This window comes from Cercospora beticola, chromosome 7 (genome assembly GCF_033473495.1).
Source record: "Cercospora beticola chromosome 7, complete sequence".
NCBI classification, from domain to species: Eukaryota; Fungi; Ascomycota; class Dothideomycetes; order Mycosphaerellales; family Mycosphaerellaceae; genus Cercospora; species Cercospora beticola.
Window position 1 is genome coordinate 1,418,112 of NC_088941.1, and position 25,152 is coordinate 1,443,263.

Below are 25,152 nucleotides of genomic sequence, written 5' to 3' on the forward strand. Positions count from 1 at the left end.
TTTGTGCGACTCTCGCAAGCGATGCCGCGCTCAACGACTGGTATGATTAGTGATCGCAATAAATTAGATGCCGTATGCACGACTTTGCGCCGGATGCGATCCTTGGAAATTTCTCCGATATGCCATTCTCCTCATTGCTCGACTGCAGCGAAATCTAACATCTCCTCGCTGGAGAGCAGAAGGAATGTCTCGTACCTCAAACCACGTTTTACTTTCCCTGTACCGGGATCTTGCCATATATTCGCCTCTTCACTGACAGTACCGTACGCACGAACCAGCGCGCGCCAGTAGCAAGCTTCGGCAGCGGGTGTCAGGTATCGCTCTCGAAAAGTGCGAACGCTGTTGTCTGCAATCTCTTTCGCCTTGAGTGGGTTGGCGATGAGTTCCTCAATCTTTGGCGCCAGATCCGAGAAATCGCGCTCGACCTGAACGAAGTTTTGCTGCGGACCATCGGCAACGAGGAGATAGTGAAAGTGTTGGATGTACTGTAACTTGTGAGCAACAATGACCGATCGACATGCCTGTCGATACTTCAATGAAGCTGAGTAAGAGCGGCCTTCGACATGTGCGATGAACATGTACTTGCAGTGCTCATCAAGCGATAGGAAGTTCTGCTTGACGTCCCAGTTAATCTCCTTGACATCGCTCCATTCCTTTCCTCGTGCGGCATCCAGAAGTCCCCGCCTTAACTTGGGTGTGAAGCTCAATTTGCCGCGCCATACAAGCTGAGGGTTCTTATCGACGAAGTTCATTCCTTCTTCGATAACGACCGCCTTTCGGATGACCTCGTCATATGGACCGACCTCATTGTTCTTCCCCTTGATGATGTTGTCCCAAGCCCAGAAGCCAAAATCGGGCACGAGGAAGAAGGACTGCTCGTGGGCTTTTCGCGCAACGACCCAAAGTGGTTCAGTCCGGCGACCTGTCACATCGGAGGCCTTGTCCTCGACCGAAAAGATGAATTCGACATTTGGTAGACTTCTGCGGTCGGCAATCCCAGCTACTGCTCGGTGTAATGAACTCAGGATAGCAACAACTTTTCTTCGGTGATCCTCGCCGGTGGACTTGGTCTGAAGGACGTACAAGTCGCCTTCATAGATCATCGCTCTCGTCATTCCATTCTTCATGTCGATATGATCAAGCATCGCAGCTGTGATTTTCGTCTGGCGTTTCTGCTGCCAGTACTGTGTACCCTGGAGAATGTCTTCGTAGAGGCCAGGAAAGGCTGCATTGCACTGTTGCTCACTCAGTCCGTCGTCTCGAGAATCTCGCCAATACTGATAATTCCAGGTTGAGTGGTCGCTTTCGTTGACCGCATATTGTTGCTCCAGACAAGACTGGCACTGAAACAGGGTGGCTTGCTGACATGTGGCGTGTCCCGCGGGTATGAGTTGGGTAAGGATGGCTGGTATATCGTCCTTGTCAGAATTCATGCCATACCATACGGTATATATAACGATTGCGGGCAGCAATACACTGGCCAGCAATAGAAGGCGCCATGCCCTCCCTGAAGGCTGAACGGCTACGCTGGCCAGCATGTTGAACGGGGCCGGGAGTGGGTTGTCATGCAACTTGCGCACTTGGCTGATTGCTATGCTGCCATCGGCCGTCGAGAAAGCGATCGCATCGGGCTCCAAACGGAGTCTTTGCAAGGGATGAGAAGGGTGATGGGTCGCTGCCTTGCTGTGAGGAGTTGCACGCTTGCTTTGAGTGGCCTTGGCACATCTCCTAAGCCACTGTGCTCCGGTCCACTGTACGGAAGCCAATTCCTGAGGATAAAAAAAGACGGGGTAGCTCGCCGATCGTCGCAATCTAGGAGTCTACGAACTGCGTACACCTAACGCCATACCTGGACATTTGGGATTCCGACACTTTTGCGCAATTGCAAAACCCAGATCCCCGTCGAAACAGCGCGCAGACGTCGCTTTCCCGACGTTCTGTTTCGATGTTCGTCGTTCCAGAGCTGTAGCGGGCAGTTCCGTTTTTTGGTTCGACGCGTGGCCTAGAACCGTTTCTTGGCTTGGAGAGCGATGGTTCGTATCTTGCAGGTACATGTTGTTCCAAGAGCGGCCGTCCCAAAAGGGCAGCGCGCTTTCCTGACGGACACATGTCGCTTGCAAAGACGAGATGTCGTCGAGAAAGAGGAATGAAGTCCTCATCGTGCCTGGTGCCTGTCAGACGGCTCGGCAACCGGTGATAGAAAGATTCCGGTTCCTGTGGCGCAGCTGCCTGAGCCACACTTTCCTAAGCGCGCTTCGTCGTTGCGCGTCACCTGCTCCAGCTCAGTTCGCAAGCACATATGTAGAGCTACGCGCTTGTTCAAGACAACACGCTCCGAACAGAATACCAAGGTAGTTGACCACACGACTCATCAACAAACTCACCAGATTCCGTCCTCACCATGATCTCCGCAATCATCCTCGTGATAATCACCATCTTCCTGCCACCAGTCGGCGTCTTCCTCGTCGCAGGCTGCGGCGCAGACCTCTTCATCAACATCTGCCTGACTCTTCTAGGCTACTTGCCAGGTCACATTCACGCGTAAGTCGCAGCTCTTCCCTGTACCCAAACAATACACGAAAACTCAAACTAACCTTCCCGCCTTCGATTATAGGTTCTACATCGAATACGTCTACTACTCTCGCAAAGAGCAAGCAGAGCAAGGCTACTACAGCGAACGACCTGCGCCTGGAGTCTACAGCGACAACGTACAGACGGGCGGCGTCCGAGGTTATGGCACAATAGCACCACAAGGACCTCCACCACAACATTAGATCGGAGCATACGATGCGACGTATGCAGCGACAATCGCAACGATGAGGACAACGTGGAGGCTGAGTTGGAATGGAATATGGAATGTTTATGACGTTAGGATAAGGTTGGGTCCATACGAGATTGATTAGTGAACGACGAAGACTCTATACCAGGAAGCAGGCTGGATGCTGGGGAGGGAGACTGCTTCACGGCGTTTGGCTTTGAGATACCCATCAGTGTTATGACCAGCATGACTTTTGAGCTTTTGCTGATGTATGAAAGCGAGTGGAGAAGTCTTGAAGTTTCATCAGCCTTTTGATCCTGGCGGAAGTGAAGAAGGTTTCTGCTCGTCATTATTCATACACTCTATCCGGTTCTGTAGGCCTCGAATATTGGCCATGCTGAATGCCCTCAGCCTCGCCATGCATTGCACACGATGTGAGTGGAGTAGTCAAAACTGTTCCCAACCCCTCTCGATATCAAACATCGAAAAAGTCCCCAATGGCATCTGTCCAACTTCCGCCATCGCCGCCACCTTCTCCACCAGCACTTGGTGGGGGTGGTCCATCTCCTGGTCCTCCTCTTCCCCAGGGGTCGTCATTCTCTCCCCATGTATCATTGCTGCTGCTGGGTGCATTGTCCTGCGGCGGATACTGCCCGTCCCCGGCAAAAGGCTCGTTCGCAGTCGGACTGGCATCATCGCCTCCTCGAGGGCCGTGCATGCCACGTTGCATGGCTTCATATCCTGCCATGGATCCTGCACCTGCTATGGCGCCTTCGCCGGCCCCAATCGCGCCGCCAGCACGACCTGCTGCTCCAACAGCGCCTGCAGCGGCACCTTCGACGGCGCCAGCGCCTTCTGCAGCTCCGGCAGCCCCAGCAGCACCGGCTGCAGCTCCACCCTCCGCAGCGGTTCCGCCACCCATGCCAAACGGTAGCCACATGGGCATCATGCCGGAACCGCCCGAGTGCCTCGAAAAGTAGTCGAAGTCTATGCAAACCGCCGTGGCGAGCATTGTAGCTCTTTGGTCAAGAGTCATAGCTGTGCCTTCGCGTTGATATTCAGCTACCGCTTTCCCGTCCGGATCCTGAAGCTGAGCCTGTTGAGCAGCGCTGTCCATACGCAAAGCATAGACACCAGTATCGGTGAATATTTCTCGTGCAAAGCCAACGAAGTTGCGATTCACGCTACCAATTGTCTCTTCTGATTCATTGCGTAGCGTAAAGTCCCAGGATAGGAATGGTTCGTCAACGTGAGCGAATTGTCTCATTCCCGCTTCGATCGCACTGTCTCCGGTCTTTGCTTCTGTGACTGTCACGTCTTTGGTGTCGGAGGTTGGACGCTCGCCAGATTCAATGCGCGGTGCGCTGTAGGGATCTGACGGGTCTTCGCTAGGTCGATAGGTCGCCATCGCATATTTCCTTCTCAGTGGAGCCCATATTTGTCTCGTCTCGCCGATGACACGCATCTCCTCGAGCTTCAGTGGCGAGATCTGCGCAACAGCAGTCTGGTCCACGACAGAGCTCGCGCTCGTGCCTTGCAAAGCCGTGCTCGTTGACGTTTCTCGCTCTTCATAGCCGCCCGGAGGAACGGGATCGTATATCCTGATGCGACTATTGATCCAAGCAAATGGGCGATGTATCCTCAGCACTTCCCGCTCATGTTTATCGAATATGTGTGTCGTGAAACTTCGATGTGTCGAGAACATCTGCCTCTTGAACATGCTGCCCATGCCATGATCTTGTTCTGCGATATACCCTATTGTCTGTCCCTGTCCATCCATGACGATGTAACGATTTGCTTGTTCAAAACCAAGCATGACGTTCATCATCTCTAGCTGGCGTTGAATGACCAGCGAGCTATTCGACAGGATCGCAAGGGCCGGGTGATCTGGCGGAAGAACGCCATAAGGATCGTCTGGGATACGAACTTCTGTCACCAGGTCGGATGTGTCTGCTTCGGCGAGGGTAGCGGCGAGCTGGGTGTTTCGTCCTGCTGTTGTCTGGTCGGGCGCTTGGGTGGGCTGCTGGGCCTCTTCCTGCGGGGCTTCATGTTGCTGCCTCGATATGTTCGCCGTTCTCTCCTCCAGGCTGCGATCCTGTTTTTCGCGACTCAAATTGGTACTGTGCTCATTTCCATCTTTCTTCGGTATGCTTGCCCATGGTCGGGCTCGCGGTGGCGGTTTGCGTGGAGTTCGACTACCTTTCCATCTCCTTTGCTGTAGTTGACCGCATCTCACCCTACCTTGAGTCTGAGCAGATTCTGTGCTCGCTACTCTAGGAAGTCTGAGCAACCATCGCGCTGTAGACATGTTCGTTAGTGGAAGAACCTGAAGTTGTGTTGGTGATGACGCTCAGCAAGTATGGAAGCTTTCGGCGCGCGGTCCGTTGCTCGCTTCAGATACACGTCCACATTCCAATGGACGCCTGGCCTGAACACAACTTCATCGACTCACGCTCTCATCACATTGAGAAAGCTCTGTGAGCCGTCCCAGACAAATTTGGCGTAGTTCTTCTCCATCGAGCTCGCCGCACTGAACCGCATCAGTCACACAGAGGATCGCGCTTGCGGAAGAGTAGAGTCATTGACTCGCATTCACGCGGCGTGACATGCTCATTCGCGTGATATACATTCACTTTCGAATCGCCTCGGACGAGCACAGATCTCATAAGTATTTCTGAATCAATGTCCTCCCACATTGCACTTGAATCATCATTGATCTGACAGGGCTTGCTATCCACAACTTCACTCGCTTTCCACTGCATGCTCCAGAAGCACAGAAAGACTCGCGGCGCTACTGCGTCTACGTCCACTTTGACTCTACTACCTGCTGAACTCAGACGATCGACAATCAGTGCCTCGTCATGGGCGGCGCAGCATTTGCTCATGCGGTGGCACAAGGACAACCGACACTGCGAACTCCGCGGATGACACCAGAGACATATGAACGCTTAAAGACCATCTACCTACAGCGCTTGGCGGAGTTCTTTCCAAATTGCCGTGTCACTCAACTGCGAGAGGCTCCAGGCAAAGCTGATTATGGCGATATCGATTTCATTGTCGCCTCGGATGGCCCGCTGGATGCCACTCAACTTGCGACTGCTCTTGGAGCAGCTGGCTTCTTGTCGTACGGTGGTCTACATATGCTGGCTGTAGCCCTCGACGGCGAGAAACACACCGAACCGCCAATAAGGTACACTAACGTCCACTCAAACAAGGGTCGACAGGCGTCACCGATACAGAGCGAGTTGGAGTATGCGCAGATTGACATCGACTTGATTGAGCCAGCTTTATTCGACTGGCATGCTTTTTATGCTTCATATGGCGACTTGTCGGGCTTGCTTGGGCAGATTGTCCACAATCTAGGGTTCACGGTGAGCGATAGAGGTCTATTCCTTCGTCTCAAAGAGCTCGAAGATGCGAAAGCAAAGGCAAGCGAATTTCACTTGCGCGTCACAGATCGGCAGGGCTTGTTATTTCTTTCGAATGATCCAGACCATGTCATGCAATTCCTCGGCCTCAATGTTGCGCAATATCACTCCACCTTCGACTCTGTGGACGAATTCTACGCCTGGCTCGCAACATGCAGGCTGCTCACTCCAGATTATGTGGGTAACTTGCAGTACAAGCGCAAAGACACATCGAATCAGCGTCAAAAGGAGCACAAACGATCAATGATCACAAGCTTCTTCAAAGATTATCTGCCATTGCATATGGAGCTAGAGGTTAGCGACCTCGATGATTCGGCAACCTGGAAAGACGATCTTGCAAGGCGAAGGCAGGAATGGCGCGAGGAGGCTGTTTCGTTCTTCGATAAGCGGGAAGAAGTTGACAAGCTTCGAGACGACCTTGCCATTTCTATCGCAAACCAGACTGCCGATTATCTGATCAAGCCGATGGTGGCAAAACACTACGACGGAGGCGAGAAAAAGGTCGCTGAAATTGTCAAAGCCATTCGTCGATGGGTGGGCTTTGACGGTGGCCAACCAAAGATTTTGGCACACAAACATAGCGATGAAGAATCGCAGTTGCGATTCTGGCTGGATGGCGACGCTCTCAGAAATTCAGCTGCTGTGGACGACTGGCTTCGGGACAATTGGGAACAATGCAGGGCATTGGAGCGAGGGAAGACAGAGCCAGAATTGGCTGCTGCTGTGAAGTGAAGCACGGAGGCCTCGCACTACGCTGTCGGAAAATCAGTTTCGGGCTCCGGGGCCAAGAATCGAGCCCGTCTACGCAACGAATGCGTGCTACAACGCTCAGTATTGACGACGACGAGCGAGAGTGACTCTTGGGCGATGGGGTTGTGCAGCAAGAAGCCTTTTGCTCGGAACTCCATCTGAATTTGAGCGGACCAGTCAGTTCTGATCACGGCTACAAGCACCTTCCTGCCTGAATCTCGATGCGTGCAACTACACAACCTCCACTCGCGTGGTAAACTGCTTGCCCTGATCCTCTTTGGTGTGCGTGGACGCATCATCGCGTGGCCCAGAAGGTCGCGCATCGCTGGCTCTACCGAACAAGGCATCCATCTGGTCGGGCCTCAGCCCCTTCGTCTCGTGGATGAAGAACACAGCGTAGATAGAGGACAAGACCAGCATCGATGCAAAGAAAATGTACACTCCATATCCCATGCTTGTATACATGCTGGGCAGTGCTTTCGTGACGACGAACGTCCAAAGCCAAACACTCATTCCCGCCCATGGTCCACTGATACTCCTGAGAGAAGCAGGAAAGATCTCGGCCGATATGATCCATGGCAGACCGTTTGCACCAAAAGACCAGGTCGCACCAAAAATCATAATGGCAGCTGTGGCAGCTTTGCCTCCAGCGATTGTGCTTGCACTGAGATCAGTCGCTCCAGCTTGTGGTTTACCGACGGCGATGTAGCCTGCCAGGTAATATTGACATGCGGCGCAAGCGAGACAGGACACGATCCATGGCTTTTGGCGACCGACACTGTCAATGAAGAAGGTGAAGAAAATGATTGACCCTCCAGCCTTGATCAGACCGTACACTCCAGTCCAGAGAGTTGTGTCGGTGAGTCCGATGCTGCTGAAGACGGTAGGCGAATAGTAATTGATAGCCGCAGCGCCTGACCAGCCTTGCCACATGAACATGACAAAGACAAGCACGAAGCGATTCCAGATGCCCTTGCTGATAGCCTCTCTTGCGGCATCGCTGAGGAAGTTGGTAAAGCTCTTGTTCGCGCCTCGCTGGTTCTCAAGCTCAGCATGGACAAAATCGATGTCTTCCGTGATGTAGACATGATCGGCAGGTAAGCATCTGAAGTAGCTGTACGCCTTTCTGGCATCCTCTACTCTGCCCTGCTTGATCAACCACACTGGAGATTCTCTGAGGAAGGGTATTCCGATGGCGAGCATCCCAGCCGGCACGAGCTGTACACCCATCGGTATGCGCCAAGCTGTGGACGACTCCGTACCGATGGTATGGACGATTCCGTAATTAACCCAGAAGCCAATGACGGCGCCGATTTGATACGCTGACTCGAAGAATCCAGTGAGCCGGCCTCGAATTGCGGGTGGTGATAATTCGGCGACATATATGGGACACACGGCCGCGATGCCTCCAACACCGAGCCCGGTGAGAAGTCTCCCAGCATATACCAGGCCAAGTTGAGTTGTTGGAACTGTACAGAGAACTGCGCCGACGGTGAATATGCCGTTCGAGATGACGATCGTCCACCATCTGCCTAGCAGCTCAAGGGCAAAAAACATGAAGAGCGCTCCGAAGAAGCCTCCGGCCGAGTCTACAATAATATGATCAGTATCAGATGTTTGGTTGAATAGAATAGTGATAAGACGCTACGAACAAATACTGGTCAAATTACTGCTAACAGCATCCTGTTCTGCTTTGCTCATATTGAGCATCCCAAAGTCGCGCTTGAACGCAGGCTGCGCAATCGTCGTTCCGATAAATGACGAGTCATATCCATATGCAAGGACTCCAAAGGACACAATGATCGCAAAGGCATAGATTCTCCAATTGTAGACCTCTGACGGCGTAGGACGATCTTCTTTGGCGCGCTGAAAGCCCATGATTGGATTACTGAAAGCAAGACGGTCGGCTGCGATATCGCTACTGTGGTCACGACGCTCGGGTTATATATGTATCGAGGGCTGGCGCCAAGACATGTCGTCTTGTGGGGTATTTCTGGGGTATGTGTGGCCGCTATGTGGAGGTCCTGATCAGCCATTGCCTGATTATCTCGTGCCTTCAATTGCCGATGCATGCAATCGACGCTGTCTCGAGAGCCTCGCGCTCAGTCCGGCGTTCAGCCATGCGAGTTGCGGGGCGTCAAAGATCGACAGCGGCTCGCCGATATACGGAACGCATTGGAATGGCGGCTGTGGACTATCGTGTGCTATGGAGATGCCTGATTTTGTGTTTGTTCTGCTATGATTTTGTGTTTGTTCTGCTAGCATTCCTGTAAGGGATGAATCGGTTGTCTTGGGGCAAGAATGTCGGTATTGATGACTTCCTTCGAGATGCTGCCTTGAATCATATTTGGTCTCCAACTGATGTTCCCCATGAAATCCGAATCTTGTTCACAATAGTCGGTCCCAGAGTCCAGCAACATAGTCCGATCAAAAGCCAGCTCCGCGCAATCCATCCTTTTCAGTATTTGTGCCCAGCACAGCCCATCCTCCGTCCACCAAGAACATCTATGACGAACCGCATGGCATTCAACATCTGGTATCATGGGCAGCAGCTTCTTCAGCTGGAGATAACCCCGGCACACGTTTGGATGCCTGGGATAGTTGGGGGCATGTGCGCGAGCTTCTTCCGCCGTCTGATCAAAGCATTGAATTCCTCGGGACTTGAAGTTGCAACAACCAGGATCTGGACCTTCGATGATGATGTGTCGAATGGCGGAAGGTGGTAATTTCTTCCACACACTTGGCTCAGCTTCATCATCGTAGTAATAGCCCACGAGAATTTGCGTGCTCATGCACTCCAGGTACTCAGCTCGGGTCTGCCGACTGACCAGTTGCAATGGATGCCACAGTGGAGGCTTCAGATACTCGGTGTCTCGTTGCGACTCTATGATGCCAACCAGAGAATAGATCTCGTCTCTGAGCTCTTGTGGAAGACAAAACAACACGTTCTTCTTGTCTTCTCTTCCAGCTAGCGCGGAAGCGTGCGATTCTGACATCTGCTTGATGCATTCGACCTCGAGGATGTCCATGGTTGCCAATAGTTTGATGCATTTTTGAATTTTGGATGCCATAGTCTGGAAGCATGTGCAGCTGCTCTGAGTTGCGATCAAAGGATAGGGAAAGTGTGATCTCGCAATTATAAGTCCCTAATGTGGGACCTTCTTGTGGTACCAGATCAGGCATCGAGCAGGCAGACGTGCCTCCCTTGCTTGTGACACCGGTGAAGAACACGTCCCAGGTTGGCATGTGAACTTCATCCTCTGGCGTGCACTGGACAATCTTGGGGTGCAGATGACTGCCGAGTTGCTGAAGCCGGTGTAGCTCTATAAAGATGTGATCGCTGCTCAACTTTCCAAAATGAATAGTCAAGACGTCGGTATTGTGGAGTATCCAATTAAGTGCATAGGGGTCGTCCTTGATGATCGAGCTGTCGTCAAAAGTGGTGAGGTATTCAACGACCACGGCCACGGCCAGCTCCGCCGCCTCCCATCATATTACCCATCATGGACATCATGCTACTCATGTCCATTCCAGACAGGTCGGGCATACCGCCACCTCCACCTCCTCCCATCATCTTCATGAGAGAATTCATATCTGGCATGCCTCCACCACGACCTGCACCACCCATAGCCTGCATTCTCTTCTGCATAGCCGCCATTTGAGATTTTTGATTGGCACCACCCATAGCACCCTGTGCTTTTTGCATGTTGGCCATACCGCCCTTCATCTTCTTCGCCATGCCTGCCATCATCTTCTGTTGCGAGAGCAGCTCCTCAACCTCGCGAACAGAAGAGCCTGAGCCACGAGCGACTCTGGTAATTCGCGATGGCTGATCGACGAAGATCTTGCCATCCGAATCGAGCTCCTTTTGTGTCATGGAATCGCAGATGATGATCATGCGCTTGAGCTTGTCACCGCCCTCTGCATCGTCCATACCTCCCATCATGCCGGACAGACCAGGGATCATGCCTGCCATCTTGCTCAGGGGTCCCATCTTGGAGATGTTCTGAATCTGATCTCGAAGATCGCGAACAGTGAAGCGACCTTCAGTGATGTTCTTCATGGTCTCCTTTTGATCAAGCTTGAGACTCTGCACATGCTCGACCAGGCCCTGCATGTCACCCATGCCGAGCAACTTCGAGACGAAGGATTGAGGATTGAACTTCTCGAGATCCAAAAGGTGCTCACCCGTACCAATATAGACAATGGGTGTATGAGTCGCCGCCACAGCAGAAATGGCACCACCACCTGCCGCGGCACCATCGGTTTTCGTGATGATGATAGACCCGAAGTCGGCAGTCTCCTTGAACGCTCGTGACTGTGCCTCAGCTGCTTGACCGATTGAAGCATCGAGGACCATGATGGTCTGGTTCGGCGTGACAGCTTGCTGAATCTCCACCATCTCAGCGAAGAGCGCATCTTCCTGGTGATGTCTACCCGAAGTGTCCACGATGATGATCTCGAATTTCTCCTTCTTGAACTTCTCCACACCATCCCTCGCCACGACGACAGGGTCGGTCTGAGTGAGGGAGCCATAGTATGGGATCTTGGCCTTGGTAGCATTCTGCTTCAGCTGGTCAAAAGCACCAGCACGGAATGTATCGGCGCAAACCAAGCACGTCTTGAACCCTCTCGCCTGGTACCAGCGTGCCAATTTCGTACATGTAGTCGTTTTACCCGCACCTTGGAGACCGACGAACATGATAACATTGCTCTTGCCTTTCTTTGGCTCGTAAGGTTTGCCATGTGGGTTGACAATGTCGACCAGCGCATCGAAGACAGCTTTCTGAATAATGCGCTTCTTGTTCGCGTGCGCAGGTAGCTCGTTAAACTTGACTGCAGACTTGATGGTCTTGCGGAGATTGGAGACCAGTTTCACGTTGACATCAGCTTCGACGAGGGCGGTGGAGATCTCCTTGATCATGCCATCGAAGGCTTTCTCATCGAGCGTCGGGGCGCGGGTGATATCGTTGACCGCGGCGTTGATGCGGCGGCCGAGGTCTTGCAACACCATCCTGACACGATGTCGGTGTAATACCCGACTGTGCTGCTATGGTGTAAGACTGAAGGGTGGCTTCGACGCCGGTGAGGGTTGCGGTGGGCTGGAAGTGGAATAAACGATGTCCAGAGCAGTCAGAGTCCGAGTCAGAGTGGGGGAGGTATTGTGGCCTCTCGGTGGCGGCGGCGGATCGGACCTCCGCTCCGCTCTGTGGCTTGCTTGCTTGCTTGCTTGCTTGCATCGTCATCTGAGCAGCCATCAACACCTCTCTTCCTGCGACCGATAAGTTGGCACGGGCACGCCAGCAGACATGGACCACAAAGACCGCTTCTCCATGGCGTCGTCGCGAGAGCCGAACCCGCTGCGTCCATACTACATCCCGCCCTCGATAGGCCCCGGTCCATCAGTATCAACATCACAAGCCGCGAACGCGACCCGGCCTGGCACTACAACAGCATCACGGCCCGATGCCTCGTTCTCATCAGCCCGCGACTTATTTCCAGACCTCGACATCTCGTCCACCACGAGCGAGGCCTGGTCACATACGCGCAGCTTGTTCGACACCCTCGCCTGGCGCTACACATCCGTCCTGCTGGCTCAACCCTTCGATGTCGCCAAGACCATCCTCCAAGTATCTCTCCCACAATCACAAGAAGTAGTGACTTCACAGAAAAAGCGCACAGCACAGAGCACAGGCTATGCTCGCAGCAGTAGAGGCAGAGGAGGAAACCCCTACGAAACGGAGACGGACGAGGGCGAGGACAGCGACAGGAGCGATGATATCCCAGACTACTTCTCAGCTACAGCACCGCGCAGTCGGTCACCCCGAAGACGAAAGAGGACCCCACCGAGTGAGGATCTATCGCCTACCCCACGGCCGAGAAACAGAACCCAACCAGGCGCAGCAGAAGATGTGGTAATACGAGTGAAGAAGCCGGAAAGCGTGATGCAGGCCATCTCTGCTCTGTACAACACATCGGGAGCCGTTGGATTGTGGCGGGCAAATAACACTACGTTTTTGTATTCAATATTGCTCCGAACGACAGATTCCTTCATTCGAAGTCTATTGCTTGCGATACTCGGTCTGCCCGACATTGCTGGTCCTGATCAGGGAGGACTTGGGCCCGGTCTGAACTTATCAGGAGGTGTTGGATTCAGCGGCATCGATCTCGGCGATTCTCCGAATCCTATCGGATCACTGTTCGTCATTGGCCTCGCAAGCTGCTTGACGGGCCTGCTACTGGCTCCACTGGACCTGGTTCGGACGAAATTGATTGTCACGCCCATCTCCGAGGGCAAGCGAGGCCTAGTTTCAAACTTGAAGCGACTTCCTTCCTTGGTCGTTCCGTCCAACCTCTGGACACCTACTGCACTGTACCACTCAATACCCAATGTGTTTTCTGCTGCAGCGCCGTTGTTCCTTCGACGCCAGTTAGGTCTAACACCCGAGCTTACGCCATCTTTGTGGTCGCTCGCTGCTTTCACGACCACCCTCACCGAGCTCTTTGTCCGCCTGCCATTTGAGACCGTCGTTCGAAGAGCGCAGGTGACGCAGCTCAGGCAAACGGATCCGGACACGACACTCATCGTCGAGCCCGCTCCATACAGCGGCGTGTGGGGCACCGTCTACGGCATCATGTACAGCGAGGGCGAGACCACAACGAAGGCCACAAATGGCATGCTACGTACACGACGAGGGCAAGGTGCAGCTGGACTCGTTCGAGGATGGCGAATTGGCTTTTGGGGTCTGGTTGGCGTCTGGGGTGCCGGGGCTTTGGGACCCGGAGATGGCAAGAATAGAGAATTTTGATGATCTCTTCCCACGTATTGTGGCGTGGCGACAGATTGACGTGCTGCTCTTGAGCAAATGATACCCACTTCCTTGTGTTTATGCGATACAGATGACCGCTGTGAAGAAGCGAACAATGCACATGTACTCTTCTCTGCACACTTTCTACAGATTTCACCAGTCAAATATTTCGTATATGCTGATATCGAAAGCAGGCTTTAGGTCACAGACGGGAGTGGCAGAGTGCAGCATGAGCTTGCCCCAAGCTCTCGGCATATATAGTGTTCAGCGATCCTTCGCGCATGATCTCGACAAGGCAACCGTCGTCAAGTCTCCCTAATTCGCGCAACAGCTTCCACCATCACACTGCGCAAAGACTAGTCCAGTATGGTCGCAATTGCCATTGCAGGCGCTTCTGGAAGTGAGTCCACCCCTCGCCAGCCACATACGGTGGTGTCGTGACTGAGCAAGCTTAGGCGTAGCACAAGAAGTCATCGATGGGCTCGTAGCCACCGGCAAGCACGAAATCTTGTTGCTTTCGAGAAATGTGAGTCGTACTACTCATGACATTCTACCGATTGATAGCTCAAAATGCCGCAGGAGCCTCCCAAAATCGAGAGCAGATCCGGCTGCCGCTGGCTACAGACGAGCTATACAGACGCAGCACAGCTTGCAGAGGCTTTCAAGAAGACACATACTGTGCTCTCTTTCATCACAACACAATCCGATCCCGACAATGCAACTCAACGAGCTCTCATTGATGCTTCTATCCTAGCGGGTGTGAAACGCTTTGCACCGAGCGAGTGGGCGACGTAAGAACTCACCAGACAATCGCTCCTCTTGGAAGCTCAATGCTGATGTCAAGAGTCCTTTTGTAGGGCACACAACACTCATATGCCTTGGTACTCAGGCAAAGACGATATCCGAGTCTATTTGGAGTCAATCAACCAGACTGAAAAGGCAAGACGCACTTCTCTGGTAAATTCCATTGAGTTGTAGTATTGACTCTCCAATAGCGTCTATCTTACACACTCTTCCAACCAGGCCTCTTCCCAAATTACTTTCTCTATCCTCATAAGCATTCTTCCTCGCCCCACTTCAACCCATTTGAAACGCACATTGATTTCGCGAACTGTCGAGCACTTGTTCTCTCGCCGGATGGAGAAAACGATAGACTGACCTTGACCACACTCGAAGATCTTGTCAAAGTCGTAGTGCACGCAGTCGACTACGGTGGCGAGTGGCCTGTCACAGGGGGTATCAAAGGCACGGAGATCAGTATCGGAGAATTGATCAAGATTGGCGAGAGGGTGAGAGGTGAGTGCAGATGTGAAGTCCCTGTACACTCCGGCGACATAAAGTCCCAGCGAGAGATGCCATTGTGCAAGTAAGACTGACGCGTCCTCCAAGGTCGACCCTTCGATGTCGAATATCTGCAAATATCTGATCTGGAAGCTGGAAATATCACAAGCTCATGGCTTCCAGTGATTGATCATCCAGCTTTCACACCGGAGCAAGCCCGGGCTCTGGCAGAAAAGCTCTTGAGCGGCATGGTGTTAGGTATTCGTGCTGGAGATTAAATGTGTCTGCTGAATGGAATGAGCTGTTACCTGATATGCAGTTCACGCAAGCGGAAGCGTTCCTCAAACAGGGCTGGGAAGGAAAACCGTAAGATTATCTATGTAACCATTCAGCTTGCAGTCCCTCGAATTTTCTCTCTATTCTATCTTTATTATCATGAAGCACATATGCAAGTGCTCAACAAGGGGTATCTCTCTTGCCTTACTGCCGAACACCATGATCTTTTCAAGACTGTCCTCCGCGTCCGCCTCTGCCGCGCCCTCTGCCTCTTCTGCCACCGCCACCACGATTAGAGCCACCATTACTCTTCTCGATCCTGCCACTACTCTCTCCACTATGGCCACCGCCGTTCCGATTACCGCCACCACCCTGTCGACCGCCACGACCTCCGGACGTGTTGTGCTCCACAAGGCCGACGTTCAAGCCGCGAACACCCTTCAGACCCATCTTGCCTACCACACGCTTGTCGATCATGGGAGGCTCAGGGCAGCCCATTGCAGAAGCATATTCGTTGGCTTGCTCCACAAGTCCGTCGTTCGTAAGCTGAAGCTGTTTCGTGAAGACTTTGTTGAAGCCAAGCCATGCTTGGTAAGCCTTCGCTTTAGTGACTTCATCGACGTTGACGAAGGCTGCTCCAATTTCTGCGGCTGGTTGTTCGATCGCTGCACCAGTGAGATCCTCAGGATACGGTGTGATTGGCAACTTCTTGTTCACCTTCAGGAAGAAGCTTTCACGCTGGGTGAGCAGAATTATGGCGCGTCCTTCGTTGCCTGCTCGGGCTGTGCGACCCACACGGTGCACGTATTGATCTCCGTTGGAGGGCAAGCCAACCTGCACGACATGCGAGACATTGGGGAAGTCCATGCCACGACCAATAACATCGGAAGCAAACATAATCCCAGCCTTAGCATCCTTGAACTCATTCGTGGTTCTCGTTCTGTTCGCTTGAGTAAGGCGTGACTGAAGCTGGAACACTTTGATGTTGTTATTGTCCCGCAGAAGACTCGAGAAGAGTGCATGCATGAGAGCGACGCCGTTCGCTGTACAACCGAAGACGATGGCCTTGAAGTCGCTCTTCGTAGCAGTGTACTCTTTCTGAAGGAGAGCCCATAACGCAGGGTACACGTCTGCCACCGATGGCACAATGACAGAATGCTGCTTCACGAGGTCGATCGTCGGTATCTCGTTCGGGTCCACGGTAGACAGGTGTGTGTGCTGTTTGCTCAAAATTTTGGGTAGGACGCTCTTGATTTTCTCGGGAATCGTGGCAGAATAGCACATTCCCTGCCAATGGTGCTTGTCTTTGGGCGGTAGACGGCGCAGAATTTCGTTTATAGCGACCAGAAATCCAGCCTCAAGCATTTGATCTGCTTCATCCAAAACTAATGTTCGTAGGTTCGCAAACTTCTCCGCGACATATTCGTCATTCAGATAGTCGTTCAGCCGTCCAGGTGTGGCAACCACAATCTTTGGATCACCAGATAAGAAGGCCTTGAGATCCCGATCTTTGGAGGTGCCTCCGTACGCCGTGTGGCACTCCAGACCAGGGCGCAGCTGAGCGGTGACTGAGTTGCATTCTTTCGCGATCTGCAACGCGAGCTCACGGGTAGGAGAACAGATCAAAATTGCCACCTGCCCCCGCGGGACTGTCGGGTTTGCAAGAAGGGAGTGCAATGCAGGAAGCAAGAACGCAATGGTCTTGCCAGTTCCGGTTTTGGCTTGAACAAGACAATCGGCGTCGAATGATGGGAGCTCAGTGAGGACTTTCTGCTGGACCGGCGTCATATATCTACCCGGTATTAGCATATGACTTCCACAGCGGATGACCTTGATCAGACGTTTGCCTCACTCATAACCCATTCCAGCCAAGCCGCGAAGGAGGCCATCGTTTAGTCTGCCCTGCAAGCTGGTCCAGGGCTGCGCATCGGGAGTTATCGGGCCAGCCATCTCCGTTGTTCTTCGGAGGCCTCGTTCTACAACTTCGCGGTGAGTGTCGGGTCGAGAAATCGCAAAGTAGGTATTGTTGATTGTTGTGAATGCCAGCACAAAGAAAGTTCAAGACCGGGATGCTGAATAGAGTTGCGCTAGAAATGCAGGGCAGAATCGCTGCCTCAGGCATCCGACGAACGTGGCAAAGTGGCAAAACGAATCACAAAAGATGGCGCGCGTCGCGTCCCTCGCCTTCCACGCCTCCACCAACCTTCACATTTGCCATTTCACATCGGGATCATGCCTGAAGCTTTCACGTCTCGGGGTCTAGATGAAGCTCTCTGGTCCCCTGTTTGGCAAGCATCACGAGTCACAATTCGCCCGTGCCAAGGTCCTTCTTGCGCAATGCCTCCTTCGACGTGGCCACGCAGACCAGTATACCGCTGTAAGAAACGCCGACTTCAGTAGCTCTCGCGGCCAATTGGGAGTGTAAGCGAGCGCCAAAGTCGACGAACGTGCACAGGGACAGGATTTGTGTTGTGATAAGTCGCGTCGTGGCAACACAACGTCTCAGACGGCAGAGGTTAAGTAGGCCAGATTTCCTCTCTCCTATCACGTCTGCTGAGCTCTTCCATTGTGCAAACAAGCCGACAAAGAAGGAACTCTTCAAGCAGCGTAAGCCACGGACAGACACGATGCTCGGTATAGCGTATCCGGAGGTGCCGTTCGTCCCATTCTTCGGAACACCAACTTCACGGCACAAGTGAGCTTTGCCCTATTTGTCGTGGCTGCCCACTGGTAGTACTGACAGCAGATACAGCTTCTGCGAAGAGGTGCGGCTGTTGACGTCGTGAGCACAGCCATGCTCGATTCTGACATGAACAGGATCATATTGTGACTTCGTTCATTGGTGAATTCATCAACACACTGTCCAATATAGCCTACAGTATCGATACCTTGGACAACGTAATGCAGATTGACATCGCTAACATATTGCAGTCTACTATGCCGCGCGAGGGTTACAACGACTTCGACATGTGCCTCACTCACGACATGCATCGCTCCAATACTACGGTCTGGCGACTGTTGGTATAGCCTCAGCAATATTCCATTGCTTGCTGAAGTACCATTCTCAGATGGGTAAGCACAAGTTTATGCTATGCGAATAGTTGCATTGACTGACTGGTACAGGTGACGATTTATCAATGCTCTTTGCTGCCGGAGCAGTCTTCCATCGTATCTGGACGTTTGACAAATCAGAGAGAACACAGACATGGGCAGCTGTAGCCGTGTTCGGATTCTTGATACTGTTCTCCACCTGGCATATGATCACCAACGAGATACACGGTCACGCGCTTCTCTTTGGCATCATGGTGGTCGTTGTCGCGTACAAAACTGTAAGAGTCCTCAACGAGCGAGCCAAACCCGTTGAAAAGCGACAACTCGGCAAGCTGGCTTTGATCGGCAGTCTCTCGTTCGCGAGCGGCTATGGATTCTGGAATCTCGATTTCCTTGCCTGCGATACACTGAATGAGATACGGCACACTGTGGGCATGCCACTGGCTTTCATCCTCGAGCTACATGGTCAGTGCAAACGTGCAGAGTCATTTCGTGGTGGACGCTGACAAGTTGTTGCTCGCTTATCTAGGCTGGTGGCATATTCTTACTGCTGTCGGTGTGTACGTCTGTATGGCACTTGTGGAATACCTCACCGAGCCTGACGCCGGAAGCCACGGATTCGCATGGCCCGCAAGTTCATTCATCGGCAATGCTGCGGCCGGAGCAGCGGAGCGCGGCCCTGTAACCATGGATTCCAAGCTACCGATCAACAGCGAGTCCTTTCGCTCAGCAAAGATGAGAGAGTAAAGCACGTTGGCAATTGGTGTCGTGCACGTCGAACTTGGCTCCAGATTATCCTATCACAAGCCTTGCGCCGAGAACTGGTGATCCTTGGCGGCTAATGTCAATGTCGTATCACGGCCCGGCTGTTGACCTCACAGCTGCCTAATGCAGCCTAGAATGAGACATGAATGCTACGACACGATGCATTGCGCGATATGCAGGGTGATATAGCTACCTGGCAAAGATCGCTCTTTCAGCATTTGCACTTCCTTCACAACAAATCCAACAATGCTGCTGTTGACTTTGATTTTGGGCACATTAGGTGCTGTCGATGCCGTGAGCGGTCCACGGCAGCTGCGTCAGTCACCAAGAGACGTTGCTCGTAGGCAGGCGAAGGCCACTTACCAAGCCTACACCATTGATCAGCCCGTTAGTCAAAGTCCGCCTCGCGTGCGCACATCTAACATACTCTAGATCGACCATTTCCACAATGAGACCAAATACGCACCGCACACCAATGCCACTTTCAAACAGCGTTACTTTTTCGACAGCTCATACTACAAGCCAGGTGGTCCGGTCTTCTTGTACATAGGCGGCGAGACGAACGGACAAAACAGATTCTCGAACCTCGAAACTGGCATCATCCAAATTCTGATGGAGGCAACCAACGGTCTGGGAGTCATTCTCGAGAATCGCTACTATGGCGAGAGCTTCCCGTTCAACATATCCTCCACGGACGAGCTACGATTCCTCACTACTGAGCAGACTATCGCTGATAATGCATATTTCGCGCAGCACGCCACATTTCCTGGCGTCAATGGGGCGTTGACCGCACCAGATACACCCTGGATTCTGTACGGAGGTTCACTGGCTGGTGCTCAAACGGCCTTCTCGGTGAAGACATATCCGGACGTGCTCTGGGGAGGCATCGCTTCTTCGGGAACGACGAAGGCAAAGTTGGCTTACCCGCAGTGGTATGATCCTATTCAGAAGTACGCTCCTCAGGACTGTGTGGGGAGTATTAATGCTATCGTTGACAAGATCGATTATGTTTTCGAGCATGGAAATGCGTCTGAAGTTGATCACATGAAGAGCGTATTCGGTCTGGAGGCATTGAAGGATGACAGAGACTTCGCGATGGCGATCGCGTTTCCTTTGGGCGGGCCAATGAATTATCCAACGAATAGTAAGTGGCAGACCGTCCTTGATCCCGCACTCAGTCAGCGACATGCTGACATTCTTCTTTCAGCCTGGCAGGAAATCATCTGGGCCGACAACGGCTCCGACGACTTCTTCCACTTCTGCAACAACGTCACCAACCTCGACGCTACCTCAAACATCACCTCCATTGACCACGAACTCTCTGCTTACACCAATAACGAGTCCTGGCCTAATCTCGGCAACTATGCAAACTACATCAAACAATACCTCGTATCTACATGCACCAGCGGCGATATCGCTAGCACATCTTGCTTTGGCACCCAGAACAAAACCTACTATGCTGACACCACGAACTCTGCTTCTCGATCCTATCTCTACAGTACCTGCACCGAATCTGGCGCATATCAAGTCGCGAACCCCACCGGACCAAGCCTTCTCTCGAGGGTCGTGCAGCTCGACTATACTCAGCAATGGTGCGACTGGGCTTTTCCTCCCGGAGAGCATAATCATATCCCTTCGGCGCCAGATCTCCGTCCATACAACAAATATGGCGGATACAATGTTATCGCTGACCGCCTAGCACACATCGATGGTGATCAAGATGTCTGGCTAGATCTGTGTTATCATTCTGCTGATGCGGGTCCGAGAAGGACGACGAATGCGGAAGATGCGTACTTACATCCGCAACTGTTGATCACCGGTGCAGGGCATCATTGGGATTCCTACGGAATCAAAGACGTATCTGCAGAGCCACAGTTTATTCGAGCGGCGCACGAGTGGGAGATTCGTGTAGTGAGAAAGTGGTTGCAGATGTTTAACCAAGAGAAGTCATCGAAACAGAAAAGAGACGAATTGTGAAATATGTTTCAGAATAGCTCGCATGTACCTTTCTGAACAATATCTACACCACCACTAATACACGCTGCAACGCAGAAAGAATATACACAGTTCTCAAACCAGCCCTTTCACAAGATCTCTTTCTTTTTCATGTTCTAGCAGCCTTTCGCAATCCTTCCATAATATTAATCAAATTATCCACAAGTGGAGGGTTCCTAGTATCGTGATGATTCGCTCGCATGATGACGACCACGGCGCCAACAACTTCGTCTGGATTCGAAAGCATGACTGGTGTTTCACCACTGTTGGTCCACACTCTGATTGCCGCATTGCCTTTTCCGTGAACGATCCATCTCTGGATACCATTATCATCGCTCCCGTCCAAGAACGCAATCGGAGTGTTGTTGGCGACTGGTCCGGGTTCGGTCGCTCTGGTGATGATGCCGTAGGACCAGAATGCCAGACTAGCTTGATAGACTGCGATGGCTGCGAAGTCGCATACCAAACCTGGTCGGAGATCTCGAGCTGCTCGTAAGACTTGTCCGGCGTGCCATAGAGCTTGTCTTGCAGTTGTTGTGCGAGTCCATTGCACAAGAGAAGGGTAGACTCTCCGTGATTCTTCTTCACCTTCCACTCCTGCGAAGAGTTGCACGTCTTCTAAGGACATGTGCAAATGCATTAGCAGAAGTTCGACGATCAATGTAATCTTCGTATCCTCTATTGAGCTGATTCGGAAATTTTGAAGCAACTTTGTCAACTCGTTATGCCGACTCTGCATAAGCATGTTGCCGTTCGACCATTGATTGGCATTGTTCTTGAGCGATGAGTCGAGCTGTCGATACTCCCAGATCATACGCCACGCGGCTCCAAGGACTGCCATGCTTGCTTGACGCTGGTCGACAAAAATGTCCCGCACAGCAAGAATGTCCAGATCTTGTATGCAATCCACCAGGGAGGGTTGGCGATCTGAAGTTGGCCCCGCGTTGCGCATATACGTTGCCTTCCAGGACTCCGCAGTGGGCGAGTGCCAGAGGCTCTCCGACTCCGGAAGTGGCAAGTAGAGCTCTGCGTACGAGATCAGAGGACTGCTCAATACTGATACAGAAGCCTCGAGGTCGTGTCTGAAGAGATGCAGTGCGAGTCGTTTTCGAGACTCCTGCTTGACCCATTGTCTCCATTTGCTTTCTAGGACCTCGCCATGATCTTCTGCTTTTGGCACGATTCGCTCATATGTGCCACGTCTAAACAATCCGCTGCGGCGTGCCATTGTGACGAGGACCTGTTGAAATCCTTCTGCGAGTTCCATCTTGCGTGAATTGCCGCTCCACAGACCGATCTTCAGTTGTAACAGAGACGCCTGCATTATTTGCAGATCTCTCATGAGAGTATTATCATCCTCGACATGTACTTGTATTGCAGTTCTGATTGCTTCTTGAATAGCATATCCGACTTTGCGTATTGACCCATCCGGGGTCAGCACCGCCCCAGCAGAGCAGATGGCAGCCAGAACTTCTGGCCTTGTTTGATCGGCAAGTAGGGTCGGAGCATGTATCCAGTGCTTAGCGTGTGAGCCAGGGCTGGTCAAGGAGAATTGGAATAGACTGTCCAGTAGGCCCACTGATGGGAAGCAGGCCACTGCCCGAGGTATACTGTTGGGCTTACAAGTGCTCAGGACCAGTGCCAAAATTCTGTCGCGAGAGGTCTGAGACAATGCTTCAACTGTAACACGTCGATCAATGTCCAAACTTGTTGGTGTTGGCAGTGACAAGTTCGCTTGCTCTGCGCTTCCCGAATCCTTCTCGAGGGGCCGAAATCGCCACACAGAAGCTTTCGGGAGCGCATTAGTGTCAATAGGTACAGAAGTAGGCGCAGATGTGAAGGTAGGCACGATGTCTGAAGTTCCGGTGGGAAAGCCGGCGCTGGGGGTCCGCAGGTCGAAAGGATTGGTGTTGTTGTAAGAATCCAGGAAGCTGAGATCCACATCATTGAGCTCCATGTTTGTGTCCACACCAAAATCGAACAGCTCGCGAGGTGTCCATGGACCGGTTTGATAGTCCATCATCTGTACCCCGGTGTGCTGCATGCCTTGAGGCATCATCTTGTCTCTAAGATAATCAAACATGTTCGGTGCGGAATTCTGCGGCGGCAGCATCGCTGGGTCTATTGCCATCGGTGCTGGTGGCTGTTGGGAATGCTGGTGCTGTATAGGTGGCTCGGTCATCTGCATGGCAGGCATGTGAATGTTCGGCTGTGAGTACGAATGTCTATGGTGCTGTTGGAGTGGCGGCGTCTGGATTGGCTGCATCTGCTGCATGGAAGCCATATCATGTTGTTGCATGCTTGACTGGGGCATGCTTTGCATCTGTTGCATGTGCTCGCCATACTGTTGCTGTTCCGCTCCGAAGCCATTGTCCTGGGGCGAGTTCATCCCAGGAGGGAAGTTCGCTGTGTAATTACAATGGATGCCCTTTTTCGTGCAACGCTTGCAAGGCTTCTCTTCTTCACATTTCAGATCTGTTGCATGTCAGTCAATCATCGTCATCTGATCGCCACCTGCGAACTCCTGCTCGACCAGATTTCACGTACGTAGTCCAGCACAAGCCTCACAGGCCTGCGATACCCGGCTGTGCTGGATGATGGATGGCTTCGACTGCGGGTCATCTTTCGAATGGCCGAGAGTATGTCGTTTGAGCAAGTCGGCTCGCGCAAAAGCCTTGGTGCATATCTGACATTGGTAGGGCTTTTCTTGAGTGTGCATGCGCACGTGGCGAGACAAATGGTCTAGTCGTGCATAACTCTTCGAGCACTTGCCGCAACTGTACAACCTCTGGCTGGCCGGGATACCATTGATGGTCGGCCCTGCTGGATCGCTGGCGCCGCCGGTTCCATTCGTGGATGACGGCTCTCCAGCTGAAGCGGCCCCATCTGAAGATCTGGCCCTCTTCTGAGCCGGCTCCCCGGAATCGTCAGGTCCAGCAGTGACAGGCTGCGTCTCAGTGGCAGACATAATATTCTAGTCGTCGACCGCGCAACAGCAGTGGAGCCCGGGGTGTGGTCGAGGTTTCAACGATCAGAGTTGGAGCCGATGTTATAGCCGTTGCTCTCCACAGCGTTCTCCAACTCGCCCCCGCAACGCCACAAGCTCGGCGATTCGCTGGGCGGCTGGTCAGCGCGTGGGCAATTGGGTGCTGTACATGTGTCCCGGCCGCATGATCCGTCGTTGCACCACGTGTCGGAGTGACAGACGGAGAAATAAGAGAGATTGGGTACAGGGCTGCAGAGTCTGCAGCGTGGGCAGTGGGCAGAGAAGAGCCTCGGGAAGCCGATGTTTTGTGGAGAGCGGGAGTGGAGACGCACGGCTTTCCGACCGTCCATAGACACTGCGACGCTCGATCAAAACCCTTTGCATATGGGAAGTTGGCAGATCATATTGGCCATGTATTAAATGTCACTTCGAAGCGCAAAGAAACTATGTCACGAGCATAGTAGGAATGATCCAGCGCCAAGTGAGCATACATCCTGCCGGTGTCGCTGAGCTTTAGATGGCAGCGTGACCATTTCCCACCATAACAACGAGGATACCTCCTAGCGCCATGAATTCATCTTCGAATGGCAAGTATGGGATACTTGTACAGCAGAAGTGCCATTATCATGAACAGCAAGTTGGCCGGATTCGATGTAACATGCTTGCAGTCGTGCCAAGAGGACAACATTGAGTCGACGCGGTATTCTGGTGGTCACTGAAGCAGCCTGCTCGCCCAGCTCGTAAATCACACAGCCCCTACGCAAATCTCTGCTATCTGTTGACCCAAGTGCTCACCGACAACCATGCCACTTATTGGCTGGTAAATACGCTCCTTGGAAAGAAACGCGGAACCTGCGGCGTGGCTAAGGCCTTGTATGCTTAGGCGAGGCGAAGATGGTGCGGCAGGACGTATCTGCAAGCTCACGGCGATTCGTAGACCTCTGGACACAGAATTCAACGCGAGTTCTTCAGTAAGTCGCGGCAGCCACGTTGCTGATAGAGGCCCGTGCACCAAACGGCCAACAATACGAAGTCGATATCGGAATGTCCAGC

The 25,152-nt window shown here is 52.6% G+C and overlaps 13 protein-coding genes across 13 annotated transcripts; 6 read left to right on the forward strand and 7 right to left on the reverse strand.

The window, feature by feature from the left end:
• Window positions 1–131: 131 nt before the first annotated feature.
• Window positions 132–1,538, reverse strand: RHO25_010802 (uncharacterized protein; the record flags this gene model as incomplete). The annotated part of the gene is made up of 1 exon (XM_023602312.2): window positions 132–1,538. The coding sequence occupies one exon, from the start codon at window positions 1,536–1,538 to the stop codon at window positions 132–134; it is 1,407 nt and encodes a 468-aa protein (XP_023451403.1).
• Window positions 1,539–2,401: 863 nt separating this feature from the next.
• Window positions 2,402–2,774, forward strand: RHO25_010803 (uncharacterized protein; the record flags this gene model as incomplete). Its single annotated transcript, XM_023602311.2, has 2 exons — window positions 2,402–2,541; window positions 2,615–2,774. 2 exons carry the CDS (start codon window positions 2,402–2,404, stop codon window positions 2,772–2,774), a joined length of 300 nt encoding a protein of 99 aa, XP_023451406.1.
• A 459-nt stretch (window positions 2,775–3,233) lies between these two features.
• RHO25_010804 (uncharacterized protein) lies at window positions 3,234–5,066 on the reverse strand (the record flags this gene model as incomplete). The annotated part of the gene is made up of 1 exon (XM_023602310.2): window positions 3,234–5,066. The coding sequence occupies one exon, from the start codon at window positions 5,064–5,066 to the stop codon at window positions 3,234–3,236; it is 1,833 nt and encodes a 610-aa protein (XP_023451405.1).
• Window positions 5,067–5,619: 553 nt separating this feature from the next.
• Window positions 5,620–6,918, forward strand: RHO25_010805 (uncharacterized protein; the record flags this gene model as incomplete). The annotated part of the gene is made up of 1 exon (XM_023602309.1): window positions 5,620–6,918. The coding sequence occupies one exon, from the start codon at window positions 5,620–5,622 to the stop codon at window positions 6,916–6,918; it is 1,299 nt and encodes a 432-aa protein (XP_023451305.1).
• A 249-nt stretch (window positions 6,919–7,167) lies between these two features.
• Window positions 7,168–8,814, reverse strand: RHO25_010806 (uncharacterized protein; the record flags this gene model as incomplete). Its single annotated transcript, XM_023602308.2, has 2 exons — window positions 7,168–8,525; window positions 8,589–8,814. The coding sequence occupies 2 exons, from the start codon at window positions 8,812–8,814 to the stop codon at window positions 7,168–7,170; spliced, it is 1,584 nt and encodes a 527-aa protein (XP_023450845.1).
• Window positions 8,815–9,194: 380 nt separating this feature from the next.
• RHO25_010807 (uncharacterized protein) lies at window positions 9,195–9,965 on the reverse strand (the record flags this gene model as incomplete). The annotated part of the gene is made up of 1 exon (XM_023602307.2): window positions 9,195–9,965. The coding sequence occupies one exon, from the start codon at window positions 9,963–9,965 to the stop codon at window positions 9,195–9,197; it is 771 nt and encodes a 256-aa protein (XP_023450719.2).
• A 422-nt stretch (window positions 9,966–10,387) lies between these two features.
• On the reverse strand, window positions 10,388–11,950 carry RHO25_010808 (uncharacterized protein; the record flags this gene model as incomplete). Its single annotated transcript, XM_023602306.2, has 1 exon — window positions 10,388–11,950. One exon carries the CDS (start codon window positions 11,948–11,950, stop codon window positions 10,388–10,390), a length of 1,563 nt encoding a protein of 520 aa, XP_023450720.1.
• A 295-nt stretch (window positions 11,951–12,245) lies between these two features.
• Window positions 12,246–13,745, forward strand: RHO25_010809 (uncharacterized protein; the record flags this gene model as incomplete). Its single annotated transcript, XM_023602305.2, has 1 exon — window positions 12,246–13,745. One exon carries the CDS (start codon window positions 12,246–12,248, stop codon window positions 13,743–13,745), a length of 1,500 nt encoding a protein of 499 aa, XP_023451306.1.
• Window positions 13,746–14,111: 366 nt separating this feature from the next.
• On the forward strand, window positions 14,112–15,304 carry RHO25_010810 (uncharacterized protein; the record flags this gene model as incomplete). The annotated part of the gene is made up of 6 exons (XM_065603328.1): window positions 14,112–14,145; window positions 14,201–14,271; window positions 14,325–14,536; window positions 14,603–14,684; window positions 14,741–15,041; window positions 15,135–15,304. 6 exons carry the CDS (start codon window positions 14,112–14,114, stop codon window positions 15,302–15,304), a joined length of 870 nt encoding a protein of 289 aa, XP_065459400.1.
• A 226-nt stretch (window positions 15,305–15,530) lies between these two features.
• On the reverse strand, window positions 15,531–17,252 carry RHO25_010811 (uncharacterized protein; the record flags this gene model as incomplete). The annotated part of the gene is made up of 2 exons (XM_023602304.2): window positions 15,531–17,094; window positions 17,155–17,252. 2 exons carry the CDS (start codon window positions 17,250–17,252, stop codon window positions 15,531–15,533), a joined length of 1,662 nt encoding a protein of 553 aa, XP_023451307.1.
• Window positions 17,253–17,929: 677 nt separating this feature from the next.
• Window positions 17,930–19,100, forward strand: RHO25_010812 (uncharacterized protein; the record flags this gene model as incomplete). Its single annotated transcript, XM_023602303.2, has 6 exons — window positions 17,930–17,997; window positions 18,055–18,067; window positions 18,120–18,180; window positions 18,234–18,374; window positions 18,426–18,818; window positions 18,883–19,100. 6 exons carry the CDS (start codon window positions 17,930–17,932, stop codon window positions 19,098–19,100), a joined length of 894 nt encoding a protein of 297 aa, XP_023450723.1.
• Window positions 19,101–19,364: 264 nt separating this feature from the next.
• RHO25_010813 (uncharacterized protein) lies at window positions 19,365–21,095 on the forward strand (the record flags this gene model as incomplete). The annotated part of the gene is made up of 3 exons (XM_023602302.2): window positions 19,365–19,505; window positions 19,551–20,262; window positions 20,326–21,095. 3 exons carry the CDS (start codon window positions 19,365–19,367, stop codon window positions 21,093–21,095), a joined length of 1,623 nt encoding a protein of 540 aa, XP_023450724.2.
• Window positions 21,096–21,222: 127 nt separating this feature from the next.
• On the reverse strand, window positions 21,223–24,081 carry RHO25_010814 (uncharacterized protein; the record flags this gene model as incomplete). The annotated part of the gene is made up of 2 exons (XM_023602301.2): window positions 21,223–23,588; window positions 23,661–24,081. The coding sequence occupies 2 exons, from the start codon at window positions 24,079–24,081 to the stop codon at window positions 21,223–21,225; spliced, it is 2,787 nt and encodes a 928-aa protein (XP_023450721.1).
• Between the last annotated feature and the right edge of the window lie 1,071 nt (window positions 24,082–25,152).